General features: G+C 39.7%; 1 protein-coding gene across 2 annotated transcripts; it reads right to left on the reverse strand.

Moving 5' to 3' along the window:
* Positions 1–3,941: 3,941 nt before the first annotated feature.
* Positions 3,942–24,916, reverse strand: LOC108233842 (flotillin-2a). 2 transcript variants are annotated; one of them, XM_017412548.3, is made up of 11 exons: positions 24,716–24,916; positions 20,332–20,413; positions 17,483–17,573; positions 12,550–12,673; positions 10,391–10,509; positions 10,160–10,273; positions 9,963–10,082; positions 9,676–9,890; positions 9,134–9,317; positions 6,860–7,009; positions 3,942–6,706 (listed from the first exon to the last, which is right to left on the reverse strand). In XM_017412548.3, exons 1-11 carry the CDS (start codon positions 24,762–24,764, stop codon positions 6,656–6,658), a joined length of 1,299 nt encoding a protein of 432 aa, XP_017268037.1. In that variant the 5' UTR covers positions 24,765–24,916; the 3' UTR covers positions 3,942–6,655. The 2 variants fall into 2 exon arrangements, with proteins under 2 accessions (XP_017268037.1, XP_017268036.1); XM_017412547.3 differs by lacking the exon at positions 17,483–17,573 and adding an exon at positions 16,974–17,064 and having other exon boundaries at positions 24,716–24,914.
* Between the last annotated feature and the right edge of the window lie 636 nt (positions 24,917–25,552).

A 25,552-nucleotide genomic window follows, 5' to 3' on the forward strand; every position in this document is an offset into this window, starting at 1 on the left:
TCATCTTTTCATACAGAGACGTTTCTTACAGCTTCTTCCAGAAGCGACTCATTGATAAATATTTACAGTACGCTCACGTCTGTAAGGCCAGGGTCATTTATCTCGGTTAGCTTTCCTTTACATTTCTGACCAAATGCAGGGATGTGCCTCGATGACTACACGTGAACAGCAACACGTTCTCAGTCCGAGTGGCGGTTGCCATGGCGACCCGGTCAGGGCGTGGGATCAGTTTTGGGGCGTGCGGGGTCGTCCTGCTGCTGCAGATAAAGGCGGAGGCGGGGCTACTGGGGCGTTATCTGCAGCAGAGAGGCTGCTGCTCCTTCTGCAACTTTCCATTTGGGCTCAGAGATAAGTTGTTGTTGTTGTTTTTTTTTCCTTCAGCTCTCATGAAGACAAAAGGGAAGGACGCTTCAACTGCTTCCCCTTCAACTGACTCACACCTGAGCAAACTACGTCACTGTGGAAAGCTGTTTTTTAAGACAAGCAAACTAATTATAAGTCAGTAAGGAGGGGGAGAGGGGGGAGGGGGGGGGGACAAAAGCCTGATCGAAGAGACTCAGATTTATTTTAAATTTAATTATTATTCTGCAGCTCTGTTTGAAAACCAGTAACCATCCGGACAGGAGTAACATTTATTGTGTTGTGTGTCCTGTTATAGATTAATAAATGAAATACACAATATGGCTTAAGTTATTACCTAAAGGTCAACTTAGTATTAGTTTTATGTTTATCAGATTAGGAAAAAAAGTACCAAGAAACAGTGGTGGTATTTTTTTCTTTATATTTAACACATATGAGACTGCAAGTAAGATGTGAAATTGCTCTTTACCTCCACCAAAGAAGTTCTGTTTTTGTTTGTGTCTGTCAGCAAAGATCAGGTAGAAGGAAATCTTCAGGAAATGTTGGGGTTATCCCGAAAAACAATGGATTAAATCTTGGTGCTGATCCAGATTATGATCCCGATCGCACTGTTTTCTAATCCCTCTGTGGCCTCGGTGGAGGTTCGCTCTCTGACTGCTTCTAATTTATTATTTTGGAAACTATGACTGACGTGCTTTTAAATACCTGAAGATTTTAACATTATTGCTAATTTTCTTTTCTTTTAAAGAGAAAATAAGATGCACATTCTGTCACTTACGTCTATAATAATAATAATAATTTTTAAAAAAACAGGCAAATTATAGTTTGGGGCATAAAGCTTTTATTAACACTGCATCACTTTTTCAGGAGAAAAATAAAAGTTGCCAAAACATCTCAATCTGTCAGTCTTAATCAGCTAGAAAACAGTTCAGAGCAAATATTTCAAATGAAGGACTGCACCGCCGGTGAGCTGTGGGAGTGACGGTGTTTTTAAATTTAGTGTTTAAACAAATAGTTTTTGAGAAAAGATCTTAGGAACTCATCTGTGTAATTATATAAGTGTGTAATCTTTAGCCACTTGTCTTTTTCCTTTGTTTTCAGTCAGATCAGCCTTTTGTTTTCCAGGATCACTCCTAACTCTGAGTCGTCTTTTGTCCCGGCTGGAGGGTTTGAGCCCGTTCTGAGTGGAGAGTACATGTTCTCCCTCAGACATGTCGGGTTCACCGGTGTCTCCAAGGCGTCCCCGTCCAGGCCGTCCCCCACCTCGCACCCTCTCACGCGGCTGGAGATGGACACCGGCTCCCTGCGACCCTGAGCAGGAGCAAGCAGGGCCGAGAAACTGGACGGCTGGACAGACCCCCATCCCCGCACCCCGATTCTTTTTCTTCCTCAGCGATTGATTTTGTTCTTGTCAAGCCACTTAACACCGATCCATGAATCAGTCAAACAGAAAAGGCCCCGAACCGAAAAGAGGAAGCAGGTTGTCTGCTTCACTAAACACCTTGGCAAGGAGTCCGTAATGAACTGGATCCTTTTTTACCAGCAGTTTGGTTCAAAAACACGTTTCCCTCCAACACGTGATAGAAGCTGAAAAACACCATGTGATTCAGTCTGTATGTTTCCTGCAGCAGCTTTGGCCCGCTCAAAGGAGGGGTGGGAGGCGGGGGACAACCCTGGGCAGGCTGCCAGACCATAGGAGGGTCAACACAGAGACAAGCAGACACTTCCTCCTGGAGTCACATAGTTTCACCAGGTAAGCCGACAGCAGCTGCACCTCTGTCCAGTCATCATGTGACTCCCAAAGAGCGAAAAACTTCTCAGCTCATTGTGGTTGGCAGCCTGTTCTCAAAAAAAAAATAGACAAATGGGAAATAAAAGCTGCGTACAACAGGTAACATCTGTCATTTCTGCTGTTTAAAGATAAGGAAAAACATCTAGCGGAGACCTGACCTGAGACCTAAGGGATGCGTCCGACCTTTTACTGTTTTCATTCATCGATCATCAGAAAGAGTTCCACTTTACAGTCCGTAAAACTGTTGTTAAAGAGATTAAACATAAAAACTGGGTTTAAATCCAACTCTGATGGAGTGATGACTCTATATAACCTCCGTTATAGTTAATAAACTTAACACACCTACCTCCTCCTCAAAGAAATCTGGGGACTAACGAAGAATAATTCATATTAAAGATTTCAAATCATTTCTAACACACGTTAGGTCATCTTTAAAGTCTTTTCTCTCACATGTCCACACATCTTGGACTAGAGATGATGTTAGTATACAAGATAAAAAATATCAGCTCCTATTGCAATATTACATAAAGTCAGCAACATTAGAAACATACATATATTTTGTCATATACTGATAATTCTATGTAACACTTGTTACATACACTTGTTTAGAGGTTTGGAGCATTAACACTATATTTAAATTCAAAACAGAGCAGTAAAAAATATCAGCTTTATTTATGAAATGCTTCAAACCACTAAAAGTGCTGACAGCCGTCACGCCTCAGATCAGAATAAAAACGAATTAAAACATCAAAATGAAGTGAAAACAAACCTATAATTTAAATAAAACAGAATAAGTCGATAACGCAGACTATTATGCACATAATAACCGCCTATTTATTTAAAGAAATGCTTTAAAGTTGTCACATTTAGTCCAGTTTAGGATTAAACTCAGATGAAACAGTTCACAGAGGCAGAAATGTGAGCTAAAATGTGGGAAACTAATATATGAATATTACTTAATTATAAACATGTAAAACCCTTTCTAGGTTCAAAATATTTAAAAGCAAAATCATTTCCATAAGGGTGAAGAATAAATGTGATCTTTGTTTATCAACTTATTTTATATTCATGGAGATGGAATCCCATATAAAGTGATAATTCATTTATTTTCTTTGGTCTCTCAATAACCAGTGCATCATTTTAAGGCTCTTTATAAACTACTTTTTCTTTTTTTTTAAAAATGGCTCAGCTTTTATCTTTTTGGTTGTTTTAGGCTACTTGTGTGATAATTAGTCCAACTCTAATATCAGAATTGTACTTTTCTGTTTTATTTGTGCATTAGAGGTGTGGTTAACATGTTTCATTAGTTTAAAAATAACAGAAAACAATAAATTCAGTCAGTCAGGTCTGGTTGTGTTAAAACAGACATGTAAAATAGAAAAATTTATAAAACCACATTTTTTTCCTTCTACGGTAAATGAAGGGACTTTCTGAGGATTTTATTAAACTTTCTGCTTCTGGCTTTTACTAAACCTAAACTACAGAAGGTGTCATTAAGCTACAGGAAGTTCATGTGCCGTAAAACTCTGTGGAAACTGTGCCTGCAGTGACCTCTGCTGGTGGAAGAGGAGCATGACAGCTTCTTACAGGACCAGAAACAGGAAAATCCTCCTGAACACAGAGATGAAGGTAAATCTGCTCAGAAGTGCTTTTAGTTGGACTTTAACTGGAAGCTTTTCTCCAACAGGAAGGAAAAATCTCACCTCTAGCCTCGTATACAATCAGGAGGCCACTTCAGATATTTTCCACAATCTCTCCCGTTGAATCTCAGATGAAACCGAGGCTGACATGAGGTGATATAACATTTATTAGAGGGTGACACACATTACAGAATAACATGAACACGTGCTTGGTTTGCCATGCCGGATCACTTCTCTGACGCCCACAGAAGCCACAAAAAAACCCAACAAAAAACAAACCATTTCTCCAGAAAAATCTGAACAGTTTCCTGCTGACTAACGAACAGAGAAAGGTTAACGTTAAGGCGTAGGTCTCGAATGTTTGGTGCCGTTCCTAAAATGCTACATCGAGTAATAAGAACATATTCTGCTTTAGACAATGCAAATATAGGCTTTGTACTCTTTGGCACAAATATAATGGCCAAAAATAAAAACAAGTTTAAAGATCCCAAAAATAACCAAAGAAGCTTTAAAGATATATTTATATTTATAGGTTTGTACAAGATGGTCTTTGTCCCGAAGCACACCCATAAAGAAAATCCTATTAGTAATAGTCAAAAATCTGCACAGTGACATTTGAATTACCTCATTTCTTTTAAACAAAGGCACTGAGAATTTTCCTAAACCAGAGGAGTGTTACAAAATACAAGAAACTGACTGCAGGGTTTTTTTTGTCTTCTAATGAAATTACAAACTGTAAACTCAATTTTGCACTTAAACCCCCGAGTCGTGGTGATAAGTCCGATTGTAAAAATGCAACACCTCCATGAAGAGGAAGGTAAAGTGTGAAGGATTCTGCAGCTCTGACACTTTTCGTCTTGGTGCATATTTATGGTGACATTTTTTTTTGTTTTTTTAAATTACAGCTTTACATTTCAAAGTTTCACTGCTAAAACAATCCGAAGTACGACAGTGGTCTAACATTCAGGTGAAATTAAAACGACATCAGTCTGAGTTTCTTCTCTAGTTCGACACCGAAGTGAAAAGGATCTTTTGTCAAATTAAAAACAAACAATAAGAATCTTATATTTATAGTAAGGTAGGTGTAAATAAAAAAGCATTTCTGAAAGTGTTAGGAGCTTATAAAAAAAAAAAAAAAAAAAAAAAACTAACCCGGCAATTTTGATCATGTCATCAAAATGTAAAGGTTTGTGTTTTATTTCACAGAAAAAGAAGAAGAAGAAGAAAAAAAGAAACAATAACGGCGCAACAGTAATAATTCACTGGTAAAATGTAACAAAACATTTATGGTCACAGATTCTGAGAAAGGTGAAAAAAAAAGTAGTTTATCTGAGCGTAACAAAATAAAAAAAAGCCAAAGGTTCACAGTAAACTGAATAATGGGGGTGGGAACACATTTACTGTTTAACAAGAACATTTTTAGTCAGTCCTGTTAAAAATCTGCCTTTAAGAGGCTGAATCTAAGTTTCTATTAAAATCACTTTTGAAAAATGACTAATAACAAACCAGACTGAAAAGAGAAGTGACTGTGTGTGAAATTTAAATGTTTACAAACTGGTTTTAATGAAATACAATCCAGTATGATGGGAGAATACAACCAGTCAAGTCATCTTTAGGCTTCTACCACTTTAATAAACCCGAAAGCTACTAAAGATGTTTTTTATTAGTCACTAACCCACTGACCCCGCCTGCGCTCCTACTTCACATCACACCCAACGGACTGGAAACCAGCTGAGCACAAACTCACCACATCCTTCTTTTCCAACTCGTGACCAAACCAAAACTCTGAATTTCTGCTCCGTCGTCACAAACTGGGCTCGGCGGGAGCTCCTTCTAAAGTCACGATGACAGAACATCTCAAGCAAAACGTGACCGACGTGCTGTCACGCCACGGGAGCGGGCGGCGGACCAACGGCGTGGAGGAACAAAATGATTTCAGACCCTGACAGGCTAACGTTTGCTGTTTGAGGTAATACAGAAAGGTTCGGCAGCCCTGGCGGAGCTCCAGGGGCTCCTTTAAGGCTATACATGGCTTAATGTTTACTTAACAGATACTCAAGTGTCCAGACACGTGACGAAAGAGAAGAATAAACACTATAAAACCAGCACTGAAAGCACAAGTGATGAATAGGGAGCCATTTAAACATCATCTGCCAGAACAGAGAGAGATATTCAGACAGAAATCCAGCTGAACAAAGGTTTGGACTCTTCAACATCAGAACAAGACGACAGGCAACATGACGGTCTACTGCGAGGTAACCATTAACATACGAGTGATTCAAATATCATTAATAATATAGTGAAAGGCTTTAGATCACACTGAGGAAGGTATAATAAAAGATATGAAGGTATAAATGTGTCAAACTACTTTTAGGAACAGAGTTCACAGCCAAACGACAACAAAAATGCTCAGCTTCATGTAAGCTATTTTGCTTAGTGGGTTCTCGGACAAAAAGCTGGAACTTTGCCTGACTGGGAAATGATGCAATCCAAACTCAGGGAGGACGAATAAAACAATCGACGTCGTCTCCTCTGATTGGATTACAGGCAACACCTACAGCTCTGCTTGAATTGACCTGCAGGACTGAAAACATCGCAGCATAAAACTGTGGCTAACTAGTGCAGTACAGTAAGAACAAACTAAACAAAAGTGAGGATGCGTTCAGCCTAAGCTTTTTTTTTCTTCTTTTTCCTTTAGATAATTAAAAACTTATTTTTATAAAATAGAAAAACAAAACGAAACCATCTCATGGCTGATATCAAGTGTTTCTAGTTAAAAGGCAGTTGCACAAAAAGCTCTCCAGCTGGAAGATTTCTTCATGCTTGAGGCAGAAAGGAGTCTCTGGCCTGATTGTTTCATCCATCACATGGCTGCTTGGCACTGTGGGCTGGTCATCTTCTGCAGCAGAGGGATCTGGTGGTTTAAACAAAGACTCAGAAATATTAAGGCCTATCCTGGCAGTTATTTCCTCGGAAACTAAAAGAAATGGAAAACTACAGGTAAAGGAACTTCACAAAACTGGCTTTTTTTAAAAAAAAGAATAATTCCCATCAGTGTTAGTCTCACCTTGGTCAGATCCACACCGGTGAGGGCGTTGACAGAGACGGGGAGCTCAGCCAGCAGGCGAGTCACCTCTCCGGTCACACGGCTGCTCTCGCCACTCAGGATGACGATCTCGTTGGTCTTGGACAGGGGGGCAGCCACTTTGCTAGCAATCTAAAACACACACAGAGGTTTGTTGTTACTGTGAGCACAAAACACTCATTAAATCCCAACCATCCACAAGGTTTGTCATGCCTGGTCGTGTTTTCAAACAATAAAGTGTCTCTATAGTTGGGATCAGACGGGAGGCTGACTGGAAGGAAATGACGCATCATACACCCAGCAGTGGGGAACAAAAGGTTTGACAGTTCTGTTACTCCTATGTGACCTTGACCTTTGACCTCGAAATCAATAGGGATCATCCTCACCCCTTGAGGTGTCTAGTCTAGTAGGAATGTCTAGTTTGACATTCCTACGTCACACGGTTGCAGAGTTAGAGCACGGACAAGGTTTTTTTCCAAATGGGTCACCTGTGAGCTTGAAATCAAAAGGGATCATCCTTGATCCATGAGGTGTCCAGTTGTGCAGTTCGACATTTCCAAGTTAAGGGGTTATCAGTTTAGAGCCCAGACAGGAAACTGTCCACAGACAGACAGACGGCGTCACACCACGATCTGTCCCATCTTAGGCCGGGTGTATAACAAACAGTACAGGTCAAGTCTGTAAAGCTCGTGGGTTGAGTTGGTTTTAATGTTCCACATAAAACCTGCCACACTTACAGAGGAACACAAGGAAATGCACTCTTAAAAAACACAGTATCTGCCAGATACACAGTTTGAACAGTGCATTTTCTGTTGGTAAAAACTTTAAATGGAAAGTGAGGAAACAACAGCTGCAGAGTCAAAGATGTTTCTACGGTGAAAGCAGCGCGCTCCTCTACAGCAGCGGCCCCAAACCTTTTTAGCTCCGGTTCATTATCAGACAGTATTTTCACGGATCGGCCTTTAAAGGTGCGGTGGATAAATACAACAAAATAAAATGATACAACCAGCATGAAAACGGGGTATTTTTTTAAAACATAATAAACATAAATCCAACGTGTCCTCGCAGCTTTGTTAGCTGAGTTATCAACATAAATAACAGCCTCTCCTCCCCCTGATGTTCTCTGTGTTTAAACACGTCCTTTAAAATAAGAGACACCACAAATATAAAGTGCACAAAGAATACAACTCACCATAACGCTGAATCAGTGGAGCCCTGTGCCTGTTTCTCAGTAACCAGACGGTCCCATCTAGGGGTTCCAGAGACGTTTGTTTTTTACTCATTTTGCTGCTTGTGGGTTTGTTTTTAGCGGTAACGGATCACCTGACCGAGATAAGCGTTCAGTACGCATCAAGAGTGAGTCATAGACCGATGGAGTGGAGAGAATCCGGTCAGTTTTTCAAAATAAATGTCGTTCAGACTCCGAAAATAAAAAAAAATGAAATACTGCAAGTTAATTATTCTTTCCCTGCGGCCCGGTACCAAATGACCCACGGACCGGTACCGGGGTTGGGAACTTCTGCTCTACACCCATAAGATAAAAGAGCCTCATCAGTCTGTTTAGACGACAACATTCAGGCAATCACACATTTACCACACTTCTCCTGGAGTGAAAGTGAACCCATGATGGACATGTGATGCTTGTTTTTCAGGCTGGATAGTAGGTTAAATGAGGTAGACTCTAACATGGAGTCACAGTTTTCTTACATAACACCACCAGAGCGCTTCACATTACCGTACCAAGCATGAGATGGTTGTTTAAAAACAGCTAAAATATCACCTTTCTACTGAACAGTCAGGCTTATATTGTAGCAGGTTTAATTAAGCTGTTTGTGCTGCAGCTGTCAGCCACCAAAACCTGAGGACACAGTCAGTCCACCGTTTGTCACAGGAGATGCTGCGGTACCGCCGTTTGAAAGTTCAAGATCTTCTACAACAGCAGTCGTTCTGACATTTACATCAAATTCACGCTGCACGGTGATGAACTAAACAGCAGCAGAGGGGAACAGTTCAAAATATTACTACAGTTAGATCTTTGGCTGAAATATAGATAAAAGGTAGTAATAAAAGCAGTTTGGTAAGACCGTCTACTCCACCTGTTTCTGTAAGATGCAGCCTTAATAACACTAAGTCGGAAGTGAACGGATTACATTCACAAGGAAAAAGTTCAAGAAAGAAGAAGAAGACGTGGTGAGGGTACTGCCAAATAAACATAAATATCCCCTTTCTCCTGAGAGAACAGATGTGCACACAGACCTTGGGTAGAGCCTCCAGGACCAGAGCCGTCTTGGCGGCGTCTCCGTACTGCTGGTAGGCTTCGGCCTTCAGCCTCATCTTCTCAGCCTCGGCTTTGCCCACCGCTTCAATGGAGGCGGCCTCGGCTTCACCGATACACCGGATCTTCTCGGCTTCTGCCTGTGCTGTTAGCACCTTCTTTATCCTAAAAAAAAAAAGACACGACACACAGCAAAAATGACTCTTAGGTGACTGGTAACAATGGCAGACAATTGACTATTTCTCAGATAAACATAGCTGTATTTAGGATTAATATTTATGAACGATAGTAATGGTGACAGCGCAGCAAAAATTTAGATAAACAGAAGACTTATTAAATCAGTTCAGAGCAGATTTAAAGGATGTGTTTTCAGTTTGGAGCTCCTTTTGTCTCTACAGTCAGTTTTTTCCCCCAAAAAACCAAAGGCAAATAATATTCATAGATTTCTGTGTCAGGTTGATTGAGGGGAAAATGAGTAAACAGTATTTTTCTGTGGTTTGTAACAAGCTCTGTGAGCACTCACTTCTGCCCCTCGGCCAGCTGCTGCATCTTGTAGGCCTCAGCCTCAGCAGGTCTCTTCACGGTGGCGATGAGCTCCTTTTCAGTGCGGTCGATCTCCTTCTCTTCGATCATGATCTGCTTCTTCCTCTGCACCACCTCGATTTCTATCTCCTCCAGACGGATCTTCTGCTGCTCTTTGGCCGCCTGCAGCTCATACGCCAGCTGAGCCTCTGCTTTCTACATTAGAGACATTTTCTTCTTAAAAACTTTTTTTTTCCCATATGCAATCAGATGTACTCATTTGGATACCTTTGTGTTCACTTCCTGGTTGAAAGAGGCTTTCTGCATTTCCAGCTCTCGTTTGGAGTCGGCCATTTTTGTGTCGGCGATGAACTTGACATCCATCATTTCCTTCTTGCACTCAGCTTCCTGCAGAGAGTAGAAATAATGGATATGGATTATGGCTGTTGGATTCCCATTAGATTAAAGCTTGAAGCTCTTCTTACCCTGATGCCAGCATCTCTCTCTGCCTCTGCCACTCCGATGTCTGCGTCCCTCTGTACTGCAGCCGTCTGAGTTTTACCCAATGAGCTCAGGTACTCCACTTTATCATAGACATCCTGTCAGGGGGTAATAACCACAGAGGTACAGAAAGGTAAGCTATGAATGCATTCAACAAGTAGCATTAGAAAGATTAAAAACCACAATCAAGCTAAAAAGAAGTTGACGTCTCATACTTTGATGGTGAAGCTGAGGATCTCGATGCCCATGCGGCCAACATCCGGAGCCGCCACCTCTCGCACTAAAGTGGCAAATTTGTCTCTGTCTTGGTAAATCTGCTCAACAGTGAGGGTTCCTGAAAGACAGAGGTAGTAGTTAGTGTCCTCTAACTCACACTGTCGCCTTCACAATCAGGTTCTGGAGGGATCTGTGATTTCATTTACAGCAGATTACTGCCACAGCAGTTTACATGAAAACGTCCAAAGTATTACATCTGAATGTCTACACTGTGTACTACATGGCATAGTTTAACTAAAACAAGTCTAAAAACATGAACTCATCTATCCACAGAATATGGGTCCAATATGCCCATCTCAAGTGAACTTGTTGCTGTTTCAGAGTTTATTTGTTCTTTCTTGGGTAAAACATCAAACACAGTTTCAGTTTAGTACATTTTGGAAGCAGTGGCAGACTGTCTTATTGTTTTTCCAGGCTTGCTGAAGCTGTTGTGGCTATAAAATCATAGTGACATTACAGCTTTTCATCCTGAGGGATCAAAGGTCACGAGCACTCGACAACATGTTGATCCTTGAGCTTTACTGGCTCAGAGTTCCTCTAACTCTTGTAGATTGTCATGCCCAAAGAAAAAGAGAATTTGTCAATCCAATAAATATTAAACAAAGCTTCATTCATTTATTTATTTAATCTGATTGACTGATTGGGGTAACAAAGTACACCTCAACATTGATTTCTGCTTTACATCAGCAGGAAAAAGCATTAAATAGAAGATAATTAGCAGTTTTCCCCAGCCCTTGACCTAAAGCCACGCAGACCTGAATGTTTTGGACATTTTTCTGCTTCAACAGACCTGTTTCAAATTGACGGGTCATGGTCAGGCTTCTGTATAACCTGATGACAAGAGGTTGAGGTTCATTCAATTCTTTGAATCAGGTGTGTTGAAGCAGGGATACGTCTAAAACAGTGAGGCCTGAGGACCAGGGTTAGTACAGAAACACACCACCAAAGCTAACGTTTAACCACTTCGCGTATATTTATTACACATGTTCTATTGAATAACTACTGCAGCTCACCAAAATCAGTGAAAGACGGTTCCTTCAAATGAGACGGAGACACAGCGTACCACTGCTCCAATAAAATAAAGGACGCTATCCCTAATACTGCCTTCTATATCGATCCAAACATGAAGAAATGAAGTGCATTGTGTAAAATGTAATGTCCTATGACATATGTGTGACGTATGTGTAATGTTCACAACGCATTCCAGATGAATTGTACCACGTATGGATTGAATCTCTTATGCTACACAGCTTTAAGGAAACCAAGCTGTTGTTGTTTGTGATGTGGCGTTTTGTGTTACTGCTTCACTGTCACAGGTGTACAGAAAGGCCCACGCTGTGGATGTGGTGTAACTATTAAAAACTTGTTCCCCACTGTCTTGTTATGTGGTTATATTGGCAAAAAATAAAAAATTAATGAGAAACCATCATAAGAAACCGCACAAATAATGCTGTTTCTCTTTCTGCAATATTATGCTGCATGTATGGAGTTACCTTATGTTTTTAAACCATTTTGTTTTATGTTGTACTTCTTTTGTCTTAAATTGTTAGAATTATTGTAATTTTTTTCCTTTTCTTGTTGCTGCTGTAATATGTGAATTTCCCCAGCTGGAGAACAACAAAGGGTTATCTTATCTCATCTTATCAAGCTACTGAGGTGTCAAACGTTTACATGGAACTGATCTTCTTACCTTTGTCGTCCTTATTGAGTATAATTTACTGAAAATGTAAACATCAGTGTGGGACTCAGGATATATTTTATTTTAAATAACTCAAACTGCTTCTGGAAAGTAAAAGGAATCTTGACCGGACATCTATCACACACAGCAGATGTTTTATCTGTTAAACCTATGTAATGGAGAAGTTTTGTTATTAACTGATTAACTATTAGCACATGAACAGCCCAGCATTGTGTCTGGTGCTTGCAGACTGCAGGATTTGAGGGGAAACAGTGTGCACTTGACCCATTTCTTCATTTAACATTAGTAGTCGTGTTTTTCGTACCTTTAAAATCACAACGACAAAGACAGAAAATGAAGCAGGCAAACACGAACCCCATTTTATTTACTCTACTAGCAGCAGCTTAAGGAGCCACTCACCAAGAATAGCACGTAGGTGACCCTCGAGGGTCTGCAGGATGACGCTCTTGATCTCTATCACCGACTTGCCCAGGAACTGTTCACAGGCATAACCCAGCAGCTCATCGTCTACCATCACCTTCACCTAAAGCCAGCACGGACACAGATCGTCAGCTGAACACACAAACACAGCTGTGGCACACATGAAAAACATATTAGCTTTTGTGCTACCTCCAGACAAACACACATTGTTCTTCCCTTCTCACCTTTACATCATCGGCTTTCTATTAAAAACAACTGGCTGCACAGAGTAAAGAAGAGATACAGCTGATACAGGATTTGAAGAAGTCCTAAGTCTACGGTGACAAGGAGGCATGAATAAGGAGTTTTTAAAAGTATGAGAAACATGATATTACAGCTGCAGCTTCACAGCAGGTGCCGGGGCTGGAGGGCTCCAAAACCTCAGTGCTGCCCATAATAATAAGGAATTTACAGCCATGATCCATTACTGAAACTGTGTGAATGATGAATTATCATTTAAAGTTAATTTAAAGTTAATGTACTATTATTGGTTTCTCGTCAAGCCAAACTCCACGAACATTTTATTTATTGAACAATGGCTGATTTTTTCAATAAAACACAATCATATTTCTGTACGACACCTTAGCAAGGCGGTGGATTTTAGGGATTTGTTTTATATAAATCTTTACAGTATAGTTATATTAGTTACAATAAAAGTGTATACAAGAGCATCCTTGAATAACATCTGTGGTCTTCTACAGTCATTTATGATCTTTAATAGACTTTACTTTAAACTTGACTTTACCCTGGGAATCAGCAGACAAATTTAGGTCTCTACCTAAATTTGACTTCTGCTTCATGTGATTTCCAATGACAAGCAAATGATGTACCTTACAATGTTAATGAAACTTCCTGTTGTAACAAAGTAAATGTGTATATGTGATGACAAAACCTCTGTTTTATTTCAAATCTAAGCAAAGTCTTTCACTACAGTATATTTAAACGTCAGTAAGTAAAATAAATGGAAATAAAAATCTGATTAACATTTAAGTTAACCTGAAATTCACAGAATAAAAGGCAGCCAGTAATTGTAAAACAGCTCACTTTAAAGTAATCAAAGAAACATTAAGGAGGTTTTGGCAAATAATGTAATCCACAGGAGCTGTAGGAAAACAAAAGACAGTGAGCTGGGTCCTTAGGTGAGAGGTCTGCACATGGTTGGATTTTAAAACATGCACTCATAACAGAAACAAGGGCTACACAGAGTCAGGAAAGGTGCTCTTCATTCCAAGGAAACACTGTCTGAATTTGAAAAGGGCCTCAGGCCAGCCACAACAATACAAGTACATGCCGGCTCAAACGGACAGCAGGGGGAGCCGTGCCATGACTGAGGACCAGGACTTGTGAGGAGGTGGGGGACCTGTTGACCATAAATCCCGATCCTTCTTGAACACCCTCCCATCCCCTTTTTTCCTGCAACCTCTCTTATGAGAAATACACTGGGATAAAGACCTAATAATCATTTTTAGTGACTGATTCACTGAGTTTTTACTCCCAACTGAGCTGTGATAAAAGACAAAAATAAACAATAAAATGCTTGAGGCAAAATGTAATGATAACCAATTAAAAATAAAATCATGTTCTCAATATGGATGTGGATGCTCATGCTTTTATTTTTTTTTAAAAATAAAAACGGATTCTCCTGAGGGCCTCCTCTCAAGTCTGAACATGCATGCCTCTTTAACTCAGGAGGAACATACAACTCCTGTTACTATGGAAAACCCCACAATGGCTTTGGCTTAGGTTGGACCAATCAAACAGTGGGCACGATGAGCCTCTTTGATTCGTAAACTGTGTGAGAGCTTGAGAGGTTTTTCAGCTCCAGACAGTGGGCTCATTGTCAGCACACATTTAGAAAAAGCACGGAGGAACGCTGACGTGACTGTGGCCAAAATAGAGAACTGATAATTGATTCTGACATGCAGACAGGGGAGAAAAAAAAGGGGGAACAAGGAGAAGGGTATTGTTTGAAATGAAAATGCAACAAGCACTGTGATAAGAGGTTCTACAAGAAAAAAATCTACCTGATTTTAGGTTTATTTTGTGCTACATTTATTTGGTCAATCAGAACATATTCCCACAAGGAAAGAGGAATTTGTTTGTTTACTATATTAAGCTGGGGTTCAATTTGTTACCAAAACGCATAGAAAGACTGTTTATACTTGGCACAAAAATGAAATACCAAAACTGCCATAAAGTTGTTTTTTTAAAGAGCTTTTTGTTTTTGGCTAAGTAAATACAAATACTACTCTTCCTTCATTTCAGCTTAGGTACCTCTGCCGAATCTTGAACAGTTTCTTTGCATTTTGGCAGCTCTAAACCTTGTTTTTGGTCAAGAAAACTAGTTTACATAATTTAAGTGTTGTAGATGTACTCAAACATCACAACTGAACAGATGTTTCCAGTGATGGAATGACAAAACGCTCAGGAATGTGGGAAAAGGAAGGCAATTCCTGAATTATTCTAAAGTCAAACCAGCTCATAACTGGATCCACCAACCTCAAGTTGGTGAAAAGAGACATCTGTAGCCTCTGTGATTTTTATCTACCATTTTATTTCATTATAAGGTGAACAGCAGCCATGGTAGGCCCAGAGCATTGGTGCTGTTGCCATGACAACCCTAATGCAGAGCTAAAAATATGTCCTTAAAGGCAAAACACAACCCAGCCCTTTATCTGTTCAGTAAATGCTTACAGTTCTGCTATAGATGATATAAAAAATGAAACTATAACTCAAGTATGATGACAGAGATCCTAACTCAAATACAGTGAATTTTAGATTATGGTGGATTTTTTCTTTGACATAACGTTATGTTTGAAAAAAAAACAAGGTTTTCAGGAAAGCAATTAGCTTGCCCTAAACCAGACAATATTTTTAGTGTCTCTTTTGCCACATTCGTGTGCTGAATCATGAGATTATTATTGTTGTAGACAGATGGTCATTTTCCATTACATAGGACGATTTAACTCTGCATGGGTCAACGTAACATGGCTTTTCTTGCTTATCCAGTTTCTTCTCAAAATAGTCGGGGTGAGGCATCTATTTCTGCGTTACATTTATTTTGCGGACACTAAATAAAGAGGCGACAAAACGTTAAATGACCTAAAAGGTCGACAGTGCCACAGAACAGCTCCTGCTGCTGCCTGAGCTGCCCCTCCTGAGTTAACATTTATTTTAAATATCATCAGCTCTGAACGCTCCAAAACAACGCCAACTTCCAGCAAATTAACAGCATTTTCTATTGTTTCCAGAAAGCACACCTCATAACTGTGGTGTGTTGTAGCAGTGAGAACGAACAGAAAAAAAAAAAAAAACAATAGTATAGTTTTATGGATTCACCTTCACTTCCAAACGTGGTGAAAACATTTAGATAACAGTTCTGAATTTTGAGCCTGAAATAAACGAACGCTTAACGGCTAATGATGAATAATTTTATAATCTCTTTCTGGTCAATTTTTTGCATCTAAAGAACAAAAACAGCTCACGACTACATTACCCACAATGCCGCATTCTTGAAAAGGAAGCTCATGTCAGTAAATTGACAAGATGTTTGTACTAAATTTTTTTGTACTTAAAGTCTACCCCTCCAAAAATTTTTTTTTACATTTACAGAATAAAATTATTTGTGTTTGAACTGCTGCAATAAACAATTTAAATTTTTTTTCAGCCCTAGATTAAAGGGTTTTTGAGTGCCACACAGCTCACCTTTGGTTAGAGGGGAAAATAAAAAAAAAGTTCTTGTGAATCTATACTCATGCTTAAAAATGTGCTCATGGATTTATTAGTCAGACCCGGTTGTTTGATTTTCAAACAACTTGAGAGAACAACAGTGTGTGTCAGTGTGTTGATAGTAGACCTTAGCATCAGTACTGTAGAGCCTTGTCGAACCCTACCACACCATGTAATGGAAAACTACATCAAGGCTGTATTATCCACATTCAGAAAATATATATCTTTGTCACTTATGACCCTAAAATTCAACACAACAACTCTCAATTTATTCTCAGTTCACCGAGGCTGTAAATTAACCTCAAAAGTCTGCAATTTAGATTTAAACTGTTCAAGTATTTCTTTCTTTCAACCATCTAAACAGATGTTTAACTTTTAGATAAAAGGTGACAGCCCTGAAACAAACACAGTGCTGTCTGCAGCGTGATCCTAGTATTTGGTGTATTCTCCTCAGATATGAGGGCAATCATGTCATTGTGTATCACAGTTTGGCCCAACATCGATGTGTGCACCTTGGGTCCTGGTTACAGTATTAAACACTACCTCTGCTGTGATTATGGGCTGGCGCCAGAGAAAGGAAGGTAAGGGGTTAATGGAGTCTGTACTGGCATTCCCAGAAAAGTGTGGTGATTTACCTGAGCCACCCCAGTGACAGTAATAGCTACACCCTCCGCTGTCTCTACATCCTCACACTTGGGCTGCAGGGTCATAATCTCAAGCGTTATCCTGTGAAGAATGTGGAAAAAATATAAAATAAAAATTGACATGTTCAAAGGGAAAGCAAATGAAGGGAAGGAACAGAACACGAGAAAGAAAGAACAAAACAAAAAAAGACAAAGTGAAACCATTCACCCAAGGACTCCAGGTCACTAGCAGTGGAGCAACATGAGATGCTATCCAGAATTCAAATGTTATTCAGGTTTATTGTGAAATGCAGCTTATTTTCCATCAGCACTGCACTCCTCAGATCCCCATTTTAGAAATTTCTGAACCACCTCGCTGCCAGTCGGTTTGGTTGGTTAGTTTGTTAGTGGCGCCATTTTCCTTTGCATTCCTTTGTCCTCAAGCACCAGCAACAGCTTTTTTGTTGTTGTTGTTGTTGTTGTTGTTTTTCTTTTTTTTTCCATCTTTATGAGTGCATTACCTGAGCCACCCCTGTCACATCCAGGGGAACACCCTCCGAGGTTTCGATATTCTCACAGCGACAGAGGATGGTCATAACCTCCAGAGACATTCTACGCAGACAGGCAGGCAGCAGGAATAGCACAGGCAAAACAGTAAGTTGGACAACAGCTGTTAGGATTGTCAGTAACCAACATTAAGAAGAAAATAGAAAAAGAGACTGGGCAAAAGACACTGCATGACCTCCAGTTTCACTGGATCCAGCCATGAAGGCTGAACTGTATATGACTGCTGCACTTATTGTTGCTGATTTTGTCCTGATGAATGTTTTAAGACTATATGATAGAAAGCAACATTCACAAATAACTATTTAACTCAGTGTTGGCACAATTCTTGATCCCCATTCTCGACTATAGATGCATAATCACATCTAGCTTCAGTCCTTGTCCATCTAGACTATTGCATGATAATATATTTTAAAGCAGACAAGAGACAGAGCTGTTATTTCATTGTAAACGCAGACTAAGGTTCATTTTGTTGGAGGAACATGAGGGTCAACTACCTATTTAAACAGCCCCAGCTCTTTTACTTCCAGTCCAGAGAAGCTGGATCAATGAGTCAGCGGCTCGAACATTAAGATGATTACTGCGTCAAGAACAGGAAGCTGAACTCCCACCCCCAACATTTTTAGAACGCCATCCATAATGGCCTGTGCAAACAGAGCTTTTAGGAGGCACGATCATTTGTCTGGGAAGAACATCTCTATTTACTTTTTTTTTTTTGAGGCATCTGAAATGGTTTCCTAACTACAAATGGACAAATACAACCACGGTGGGATGTAGATAAACTCACTCATGCATCCACCTTCGCTTATAAGTGTCCTAGCAACTAAAGTCAAAGTGCAGCAGTTAAACTGAGATGCGTAACCTTGTGAGCTTTTTCCAGAGCTGAATACAACACAGAGCAAAGCAAGTTAGAAAAGCAGAAACACAGCAGCAGGGAAACACTACCAACTGTATCTGAAGCTCAGAAGATTAATGACACACAAAACAATAACTTATTTCCTTCATAATTTAAACTACTCTGCTGCTAAATCTGCTAAAACAGATATACAAAAAAAAAATCCTAAAGCCTCCAGTTTCTTTTTTCCTGGACCAATATCCCACTCTTAACACTAATCCTATCTTTATTGTTTTTACAGGAAAATATGAAAATACTTTAGTTTTGTAGTTTTATGCTACATTTTTTGTTTCTGTTTTTTTGTTTTTTGTTTATTCTGTAGAATAAAAATGAGTAAAATTATGTTTTCTATTCAAACAATATGTAGTTTTTGTCAACTTGCATACATATTGTACACAGGAAAAGTGCACTTCATTAGTTTAATAATGCTTTGGATGTTGTTTTGTTACACCAATATTATAATAATTATACAAATATTCTCTCTTATTGAAGTTCCTCGTACCTAAATAATGAATAAGGAACAGTAGACTGTGTGTGAGCTCTTGACAAAGAGCTGGGTACTATAATAACTTTTTGCCACAGTATTTTTCTTTTAAATATAAATACAGTTTGATGGTAAGTTATAAATCTTGGATTTTTAACTCAGAATAAACAAGTGGTTCGCAGATGTCCCCCGTCGCTGAGGGTCTCGAGTAGTGAATGTTTTGGACGTATCCAGGTGAGATGAGGAAGCAATTTTATCCGCCACAAGGTGCAATGGTGGAGCCAGAGAGGTGGCCAATGGTGGCTTTGGCCATCACAGATTAATCTTTAGACACCCCAGCCATCTGAAGAAACTCTGCTTTCTAGTTTTATTTTGCCTAAAAGTATAGTTCTTTGAATAAATGGGGTGGCCGGTTTACATACATCAAATATTGCTGTGGCCATCTTGGTTTTTACTTACGCCTAGACACAGCCACACACTAAAATGGACGTCGGTATGTCGCTTATTTTTCATGTTATTTCCAATTCCCCTCTGTGAGTTGCGACGACAGGGGACAATAAGATATAGCAGCAAGGCAGGAGTCAACACCTGAAAATATTACTTGATGTGAATTAAAATTTTTTAAGAGTGTCAATGTTGTGTTCATTTAACTTTGTATCAGAACTACTGGCCCCATTCCAGCTTTAACTTCCGGGTTCCTGCCTGGTCTCGTTTGTTTTTTAACAGGCATTGTTTTCTCAGACACTACTCCATCTCCCTCCACATTGCTCAGAGCCAGCAGGACGTGCAGACGACAGCACAGCAATGAGCTGCACATGTAAACTAAGTTTCCTCTGATTTGAGACGGAAATATAGGCTAAACTCAAAGCAGATAAGTGGTGGTGGTTTCTCTCACTACATCTTTTTTTTTAAATCAGATGCCTCTGGTCAGCATGTGGCATAAATCTCAAACTTCTCTTAAAAACAAACTACATGTAAATGAGAGGGATTTATCTAAGAATTATACAGTATAACAACCTAGAGTAGAAGATAGAAAAACAGATAACATTTGTTAAAAATGGTTTTAACACCACTACTGCTAAAATATAAATCTTTGCTCCTTTTTTAGACCATACTAACCTGTGATTGCAGATTAAATAAAATTTGAAAACTGACTATTTACTTGTCGGGAATCATGGACTCATGTTTAATGTAAATAAAGGTACTGGTGCAATGACTCCTGTGGTAAAGGCCACCATTTGTGTGTAGTATTCACTGTATTTATTATTTTTTGTGGAAGAACCTGTTAACCCAGTTCCTGAAAAGGAGGACTTTTTTTTTTTTTTACCATAAACAATGAAGTTCTCCTGTGTAAACCAGCAGGTTTGCTGACTGACTAAGAGACCGAATGTGTTATCTGAGTTAAAGCCAAAGCAGGCAGATCTTACCTCTGGATGTCAGAGATGAGCCACCAAGCCCATGCCCAGCCTCCAACCACATACGTCTTCTTATCAGAACCACAGCAGCCACCTTTGAGGGGAAACAGACAAAAAACAGACGTCACGTGGCTATTCTCAGTTGAAAAACAGAAAATAAACAAAGACAGACACTCTCGGTAGGTTCACACTTTCTACATCACCACCAAACTAATTCACATCCAACTGCACTTCGTTTTGTTCTCAAAACGTGCTTTTGAAAAACCCTGACCCAGTTTTTATTCTCCGCAATCAGTTTCTAAAGAGGAAAACCGCACGCACTACAAAAAGGCATCGCAACACAGTCCAACCACAATTCTCACAGTCAGTTTCACGCTTTTCACCGTCCTTTATCTCTCCTCGCCATTTGATGTTGAATCTGTCTCTGCCAAACAACAAGCAAAAATCTTGCAGCTTGCGGTTTACCTGACTATGAACAAAGGTTTTAATGCAACTTATTTTCCCCTCCAACTCAACCTTCAGCATAAACCCATACGATCAACTTTATAAAGTAAATCATCGCCTGAAGTAAACAAACTTTTTTGCAACTACATTTTTTCCCCTATGAGCACTCGTTCTACATCACATTTAGAGACTTTGTTGACAAGATGTTTGGTAAGAATTTGGGATATTTTCAGCTGCCGACCCCCCCTCTGTGCCCATTGACTCGCCTCAGTGTGATCGTTTCATCTGAAGTGGTTGTGGTGACATTCCCAGCTGTCATGCGTTAACGGACAGGCAAAGGCGGAAAAAGACAGACTATCTTTGCTGCTTCAAAAAAAAAAAAAAAACAAGTCATGGTAGAAGTCTCAGTTTGATAAAGTAGTATTTTCAAAGTCTTGGACTTTCCTAGCAGTTTCAAAATAAAATCCTCTTTTATCTTTGTTTTTTCCTCACTTTTACTGCCTACAGATAGCCATGAAGTGAAGTAGCCAGGTGCTGCTAATCAAATTCACTGACTGCTAATCAGAAAGGGTGAGTACCACGTCAGTTTGCTGCTCTGGAGCATTCAGTGTGTGTGTGTGTTGGGAGGGTTAAAACAAAGCCAAGCAGGAAAGACATCCGCAGTGATCTTTAAGAAGCGATTGCTGCTTCCCATCAGCCAGAAAAGGCCATATAGACCATTTCAAATCAGCTCGGAGTCCATTAACCTTTATTTTATTTTTGGTAAATATTTCATGACATGATCTGATGTCACGTGGGGTTGTTCAGAACCATCTATTGCCAGCTACCAAAAGACGAAGATGAATGATTATGTTTTTGACCGCATCTGACCATTACTAAAAATATCTTCCGAACCAATGGTCAGATTTTAAAAAAACTTTCAGGAAACAGGCATCAGACGTACCGCTGCAACTGATTAACTTTTGGAGCCAATCCAGTTCAAGATGGCAGTCACAGCTAATCAACTTCCCCTAACAGAAGAAATGCTATAACTCAGTCAATTTTACAGATAGTGAGGTAGAATTTGATGATCATTAACAACAAATACTCTGAGCGCTGCATCTTGAGATATCGTATGAGATCGGACATAACATGTTCTTTTATTCCAAGTTTTGGTCAAAACAGCTACAACTCCATGATTTCTCATCATAAGATGACTTTAGGTCGGACAATACAGGTGCAGCTCAAACAATTTAAATGTTGTGAAAAATTTCAATGATTTTTGTCAATCATTTCAGAAAGTGAAACTCATATGTTACACAGTGTGAAATGTTTCAAGCCTTTATTTTTTATTTTGATGATTATGGCTTACAGATAATGAAAACCCAAAACTCAGTGTTTTAGGAAATTAGAATATTGTGAAAAAGTTCCATATTGGAAACTCATGGTGTCGCACCTTAATCAGCTGATTAACTCAAAAGCACCTGCAAAGGTTTTCTGAGCCTTTAAATGCTCTCTCAGTCTGGGTCAGTAGGCTACACAGTCATGGGGAAGACATCTGTCACGTGTCATTAACACCCTCCACAAGGAGGGAAAGCCACAAAAGGTCATTGATAAAGAAGCTTTATGTTCACGGAGTGCTGTATCCAAGCAAATTCATAAAAAGTTGAGTGGGAGGAGAAGGGACAATCGCAGCCTTGAGAGCATTGTCAAGCAAAACCCATTCAAGATATTCAGGGAGCTTCACAAGGACACAAGGAGTGGACTGAGGCTGGAGTCAGCGCAGCAAGAGACACGATGCACAGACGAATCCTACACATGGGCTACAAATGTCGCATTCCTCAAGCCAAGCCACTCCTGAACCAGAGACAACCTAAGAAGTGTCTTTCCTAGGCTGAGGAGAGAAAGGACTGGACTGTTGGACAAAGTGGTCCAACGTCCTCTTTTCAGATGAAAGTACATTTTCAATGTCATCTGGAACTCAAGGTCCAAGAGTTTGGAGGAATCCACAATGGTTTAAGTTTGGTGTGAAGTTTCCACAGTCTGTGAGGATTTAGGGTGTCGTGCCACCTGCTGGTGTTGGTCCACTGTGTCTCCAGAAGTCCACAGTCAACGCAGCCCCGTTCCAGGAAATTTTACAGCTCTTCATGCTTCTCTCTGCCGACAAGCTTTACACAGATGCTGATTTAATTTTCCAGCAGGACTTGGGAACCTGCGCACACCGTCAAAGGTACCAGAAGCTGCTTCAATGACCGTGGCGTTACTGTGCTCGACTGGCCCAAAAACTCACCTGACCTGAACCCCATGGAGAACCTATGAAGGAAGGTGAGACACCAGACACCAACAATGCAGACGACCTGAAGGCCCCTACCAAAGCAACCTGGACGTCCTTTACACCTCAGCAGGTCCACAGGCTGATCACCTGCACGCCACGCCACATTGATGCAGTAATTCATGCAGGCGCAACCAAGTATTGAGCGCAAAGAAATGGACATACTTTTCAGAAGCCTGACATTTGTGTTTTAAAATATGCTTTTTTATTGATCTTATGTAATATTCTAATTGCCCGAGACACTTGAGTCTTGGGTTTTCATTATCTGTAAGCCATAATCATCAAAACTACAGGAAATCAAGGCTTGAAATATTTTGCTCTGTGATGAAACTTTCACTTTCTGAACCGACTGAAAAAACAAATACTGAACTTATTCCAAGAATTTCAAATTTTCTAAAGTGTACCAGTGTGCATTCCTTAAAGTAACGCTAAGCCTTTCTTTCTATTGAAGCGTTTGCGTTAAAATTCATCAATCTCCTGGCAAATGCCACTGGCAACTAGTCCGGTCACCTATAGAGAAACATTAGATCTGCCCTATTTTAGCCACCAGCATAGCTGAAATTCCTAAATGTCTTCATTCCACTCAGGAGGGGAGAGGTCAATTGCAAACAAGAATTTACACAATCTATGAAACGTCCTACTGTGAGTCAAGCAATAGGATATTATGTCACATGATGGCTTTCTAAAAAAAGGCAAATTAGGTCAAATTTGCCTATAGATGTATTCCATCCACGAATCGGTCCTGGATTTCGGATCTGCAGCTTTAACACTCCTAACTCTAATCTTAGTGACGCTCTAAACAGATTTTTTCCCCCCTACAATGAGAGAGCATACAGCTGTTTCTGTTTTCTTGTTCATCACAACAGGATCACAGACCGGAAGCTGCAAGTCCAGATTAAAGTTAAAGAGACAGACCAGAAATATCTTTCACTGCCAATCTATAAAACATTATAAACACACACAAGTCAGTGATCTGCGGCCTATCAAGGATCCATGTCAGTGTTAATTACACATTTACTCTGATGAAAAAAAACACCCATCTTTGACTGTAGGACATGCTAAACTTCGACATAAAATGGAAACAGCTGTCTGTCCACACTGTGTCCAGACCTGACAGGACTCAGAAGACAGTACACACCCTCCCTCCTCTGTAATTAAATTACATTTGCAATTACATTTCCTTCTGGAGCACAGCACCGCCATATTTCCCATCTGTCCAAGGAGGGCAAATGTACTCTTCTTACAAAAGAACTTCTGTTTTTGTCTTACAGTGTAATAACACGTCCAGGCAGAAGCTCTCATATATGTTTTACATATAAAGCAAAATGCGTAAACGCGTAATAACATATGAATATAATGCAGATACAGTCGTCTCCGTTCGAAGAACCACCCATGATGGGAAACACAACACGGCGGTCCGTCGAGGGGAGGGCTGATAAAACACATCTGTCCTTTAGGGGGGTTGTTGTCATATTACACAAAATGTTGGGGTAAATTTACTAAAAAAAACTACTAGAAGCTGTTCAGAAAAAGATGTGAGGAATAAGGTTGTTTTGTTTTATGCTAACGGAGTTTACTCCACCGAGAAGGACGCGCGAGGCAGCTAAAAACACGACGTCGTCCAAGAAACGTTAACGTTACCTGAAACCACCAGGGCCTCGTTTGGTCCGACGGTGTGACAGTTTCCCATTTTACCGACACAAAAGAAAACGTGTAGTCACGTCGAATCAAAGCATAAAACAACTAGTTTTATTTCTAAACACCCCTTGGTCCCTTTAAGCACCAACTCCGAGTTACCCTCTCCACGCCTCTACCGATTGATGCCTCGGTTTTTTGTTTTTTTCCAAAATGGAGAGCGGAGACTACTAGAGCGCTTTCAAAATAAAAGCATATATTTTTTAGCGGGTGTTTAGGATCCTGTTATTAGTTTAAACATCACATGGTTTTCCGTAAAAAGACTCATTATTTAAAAAAAAAAAAAAAAAAAAAAACAGCAACACCGTTACATTCAAAACCTGCAGCTATTACCACACCTCTGAGGTGAACCCGGAAGTCGAAACAGGTGAATGGTATTGTTTCAGTTCTACCTGGGATTACAGCAATATAAACAAGGCTATTTGAATCTGCTAAACCTGTTTATATTTGGAACCACACTGTGACGCAGCTGTACTGTGATTAATGTAACTCAATAAATGATGAAATATAATAAATAAATCAGTTTTTGCATCGATTCTATCGGTTGTTTGTCCAGTCTGTCAGTATTACTAAACATGCGGTTTTTAATGTTCAATTACAAACATTTCTATACTCTTCTATACTTTTAATTTTCAAACATAACCCTTATAATGTAAATGTTCACTTGTGACGTGATCATAGTGATAAAACTAATAAAACTTCACGCTGATAGCTTTGAAATATTCAAGTGATTGTTTTTCTTTTGCAGCACAAAACACTTGCAATTGTCATTAATTTTTATAT

This window comes from Kryptolebias marmoratus, linkage group LG13, assembly GCF_001649575.2.
Source record: "Kryptolebias marmoratus isolate JLee-2015 linkage group LG13, ASM164957v2, whole genome shotgun sequence".
Taxonomy (NCBI): Eukaryota; Metazoa; Chordata; class Actinopteri; order Cyprinodontiformes; family Rivulidae; genus Kryptolebias; species Kryptolebias marmoratus.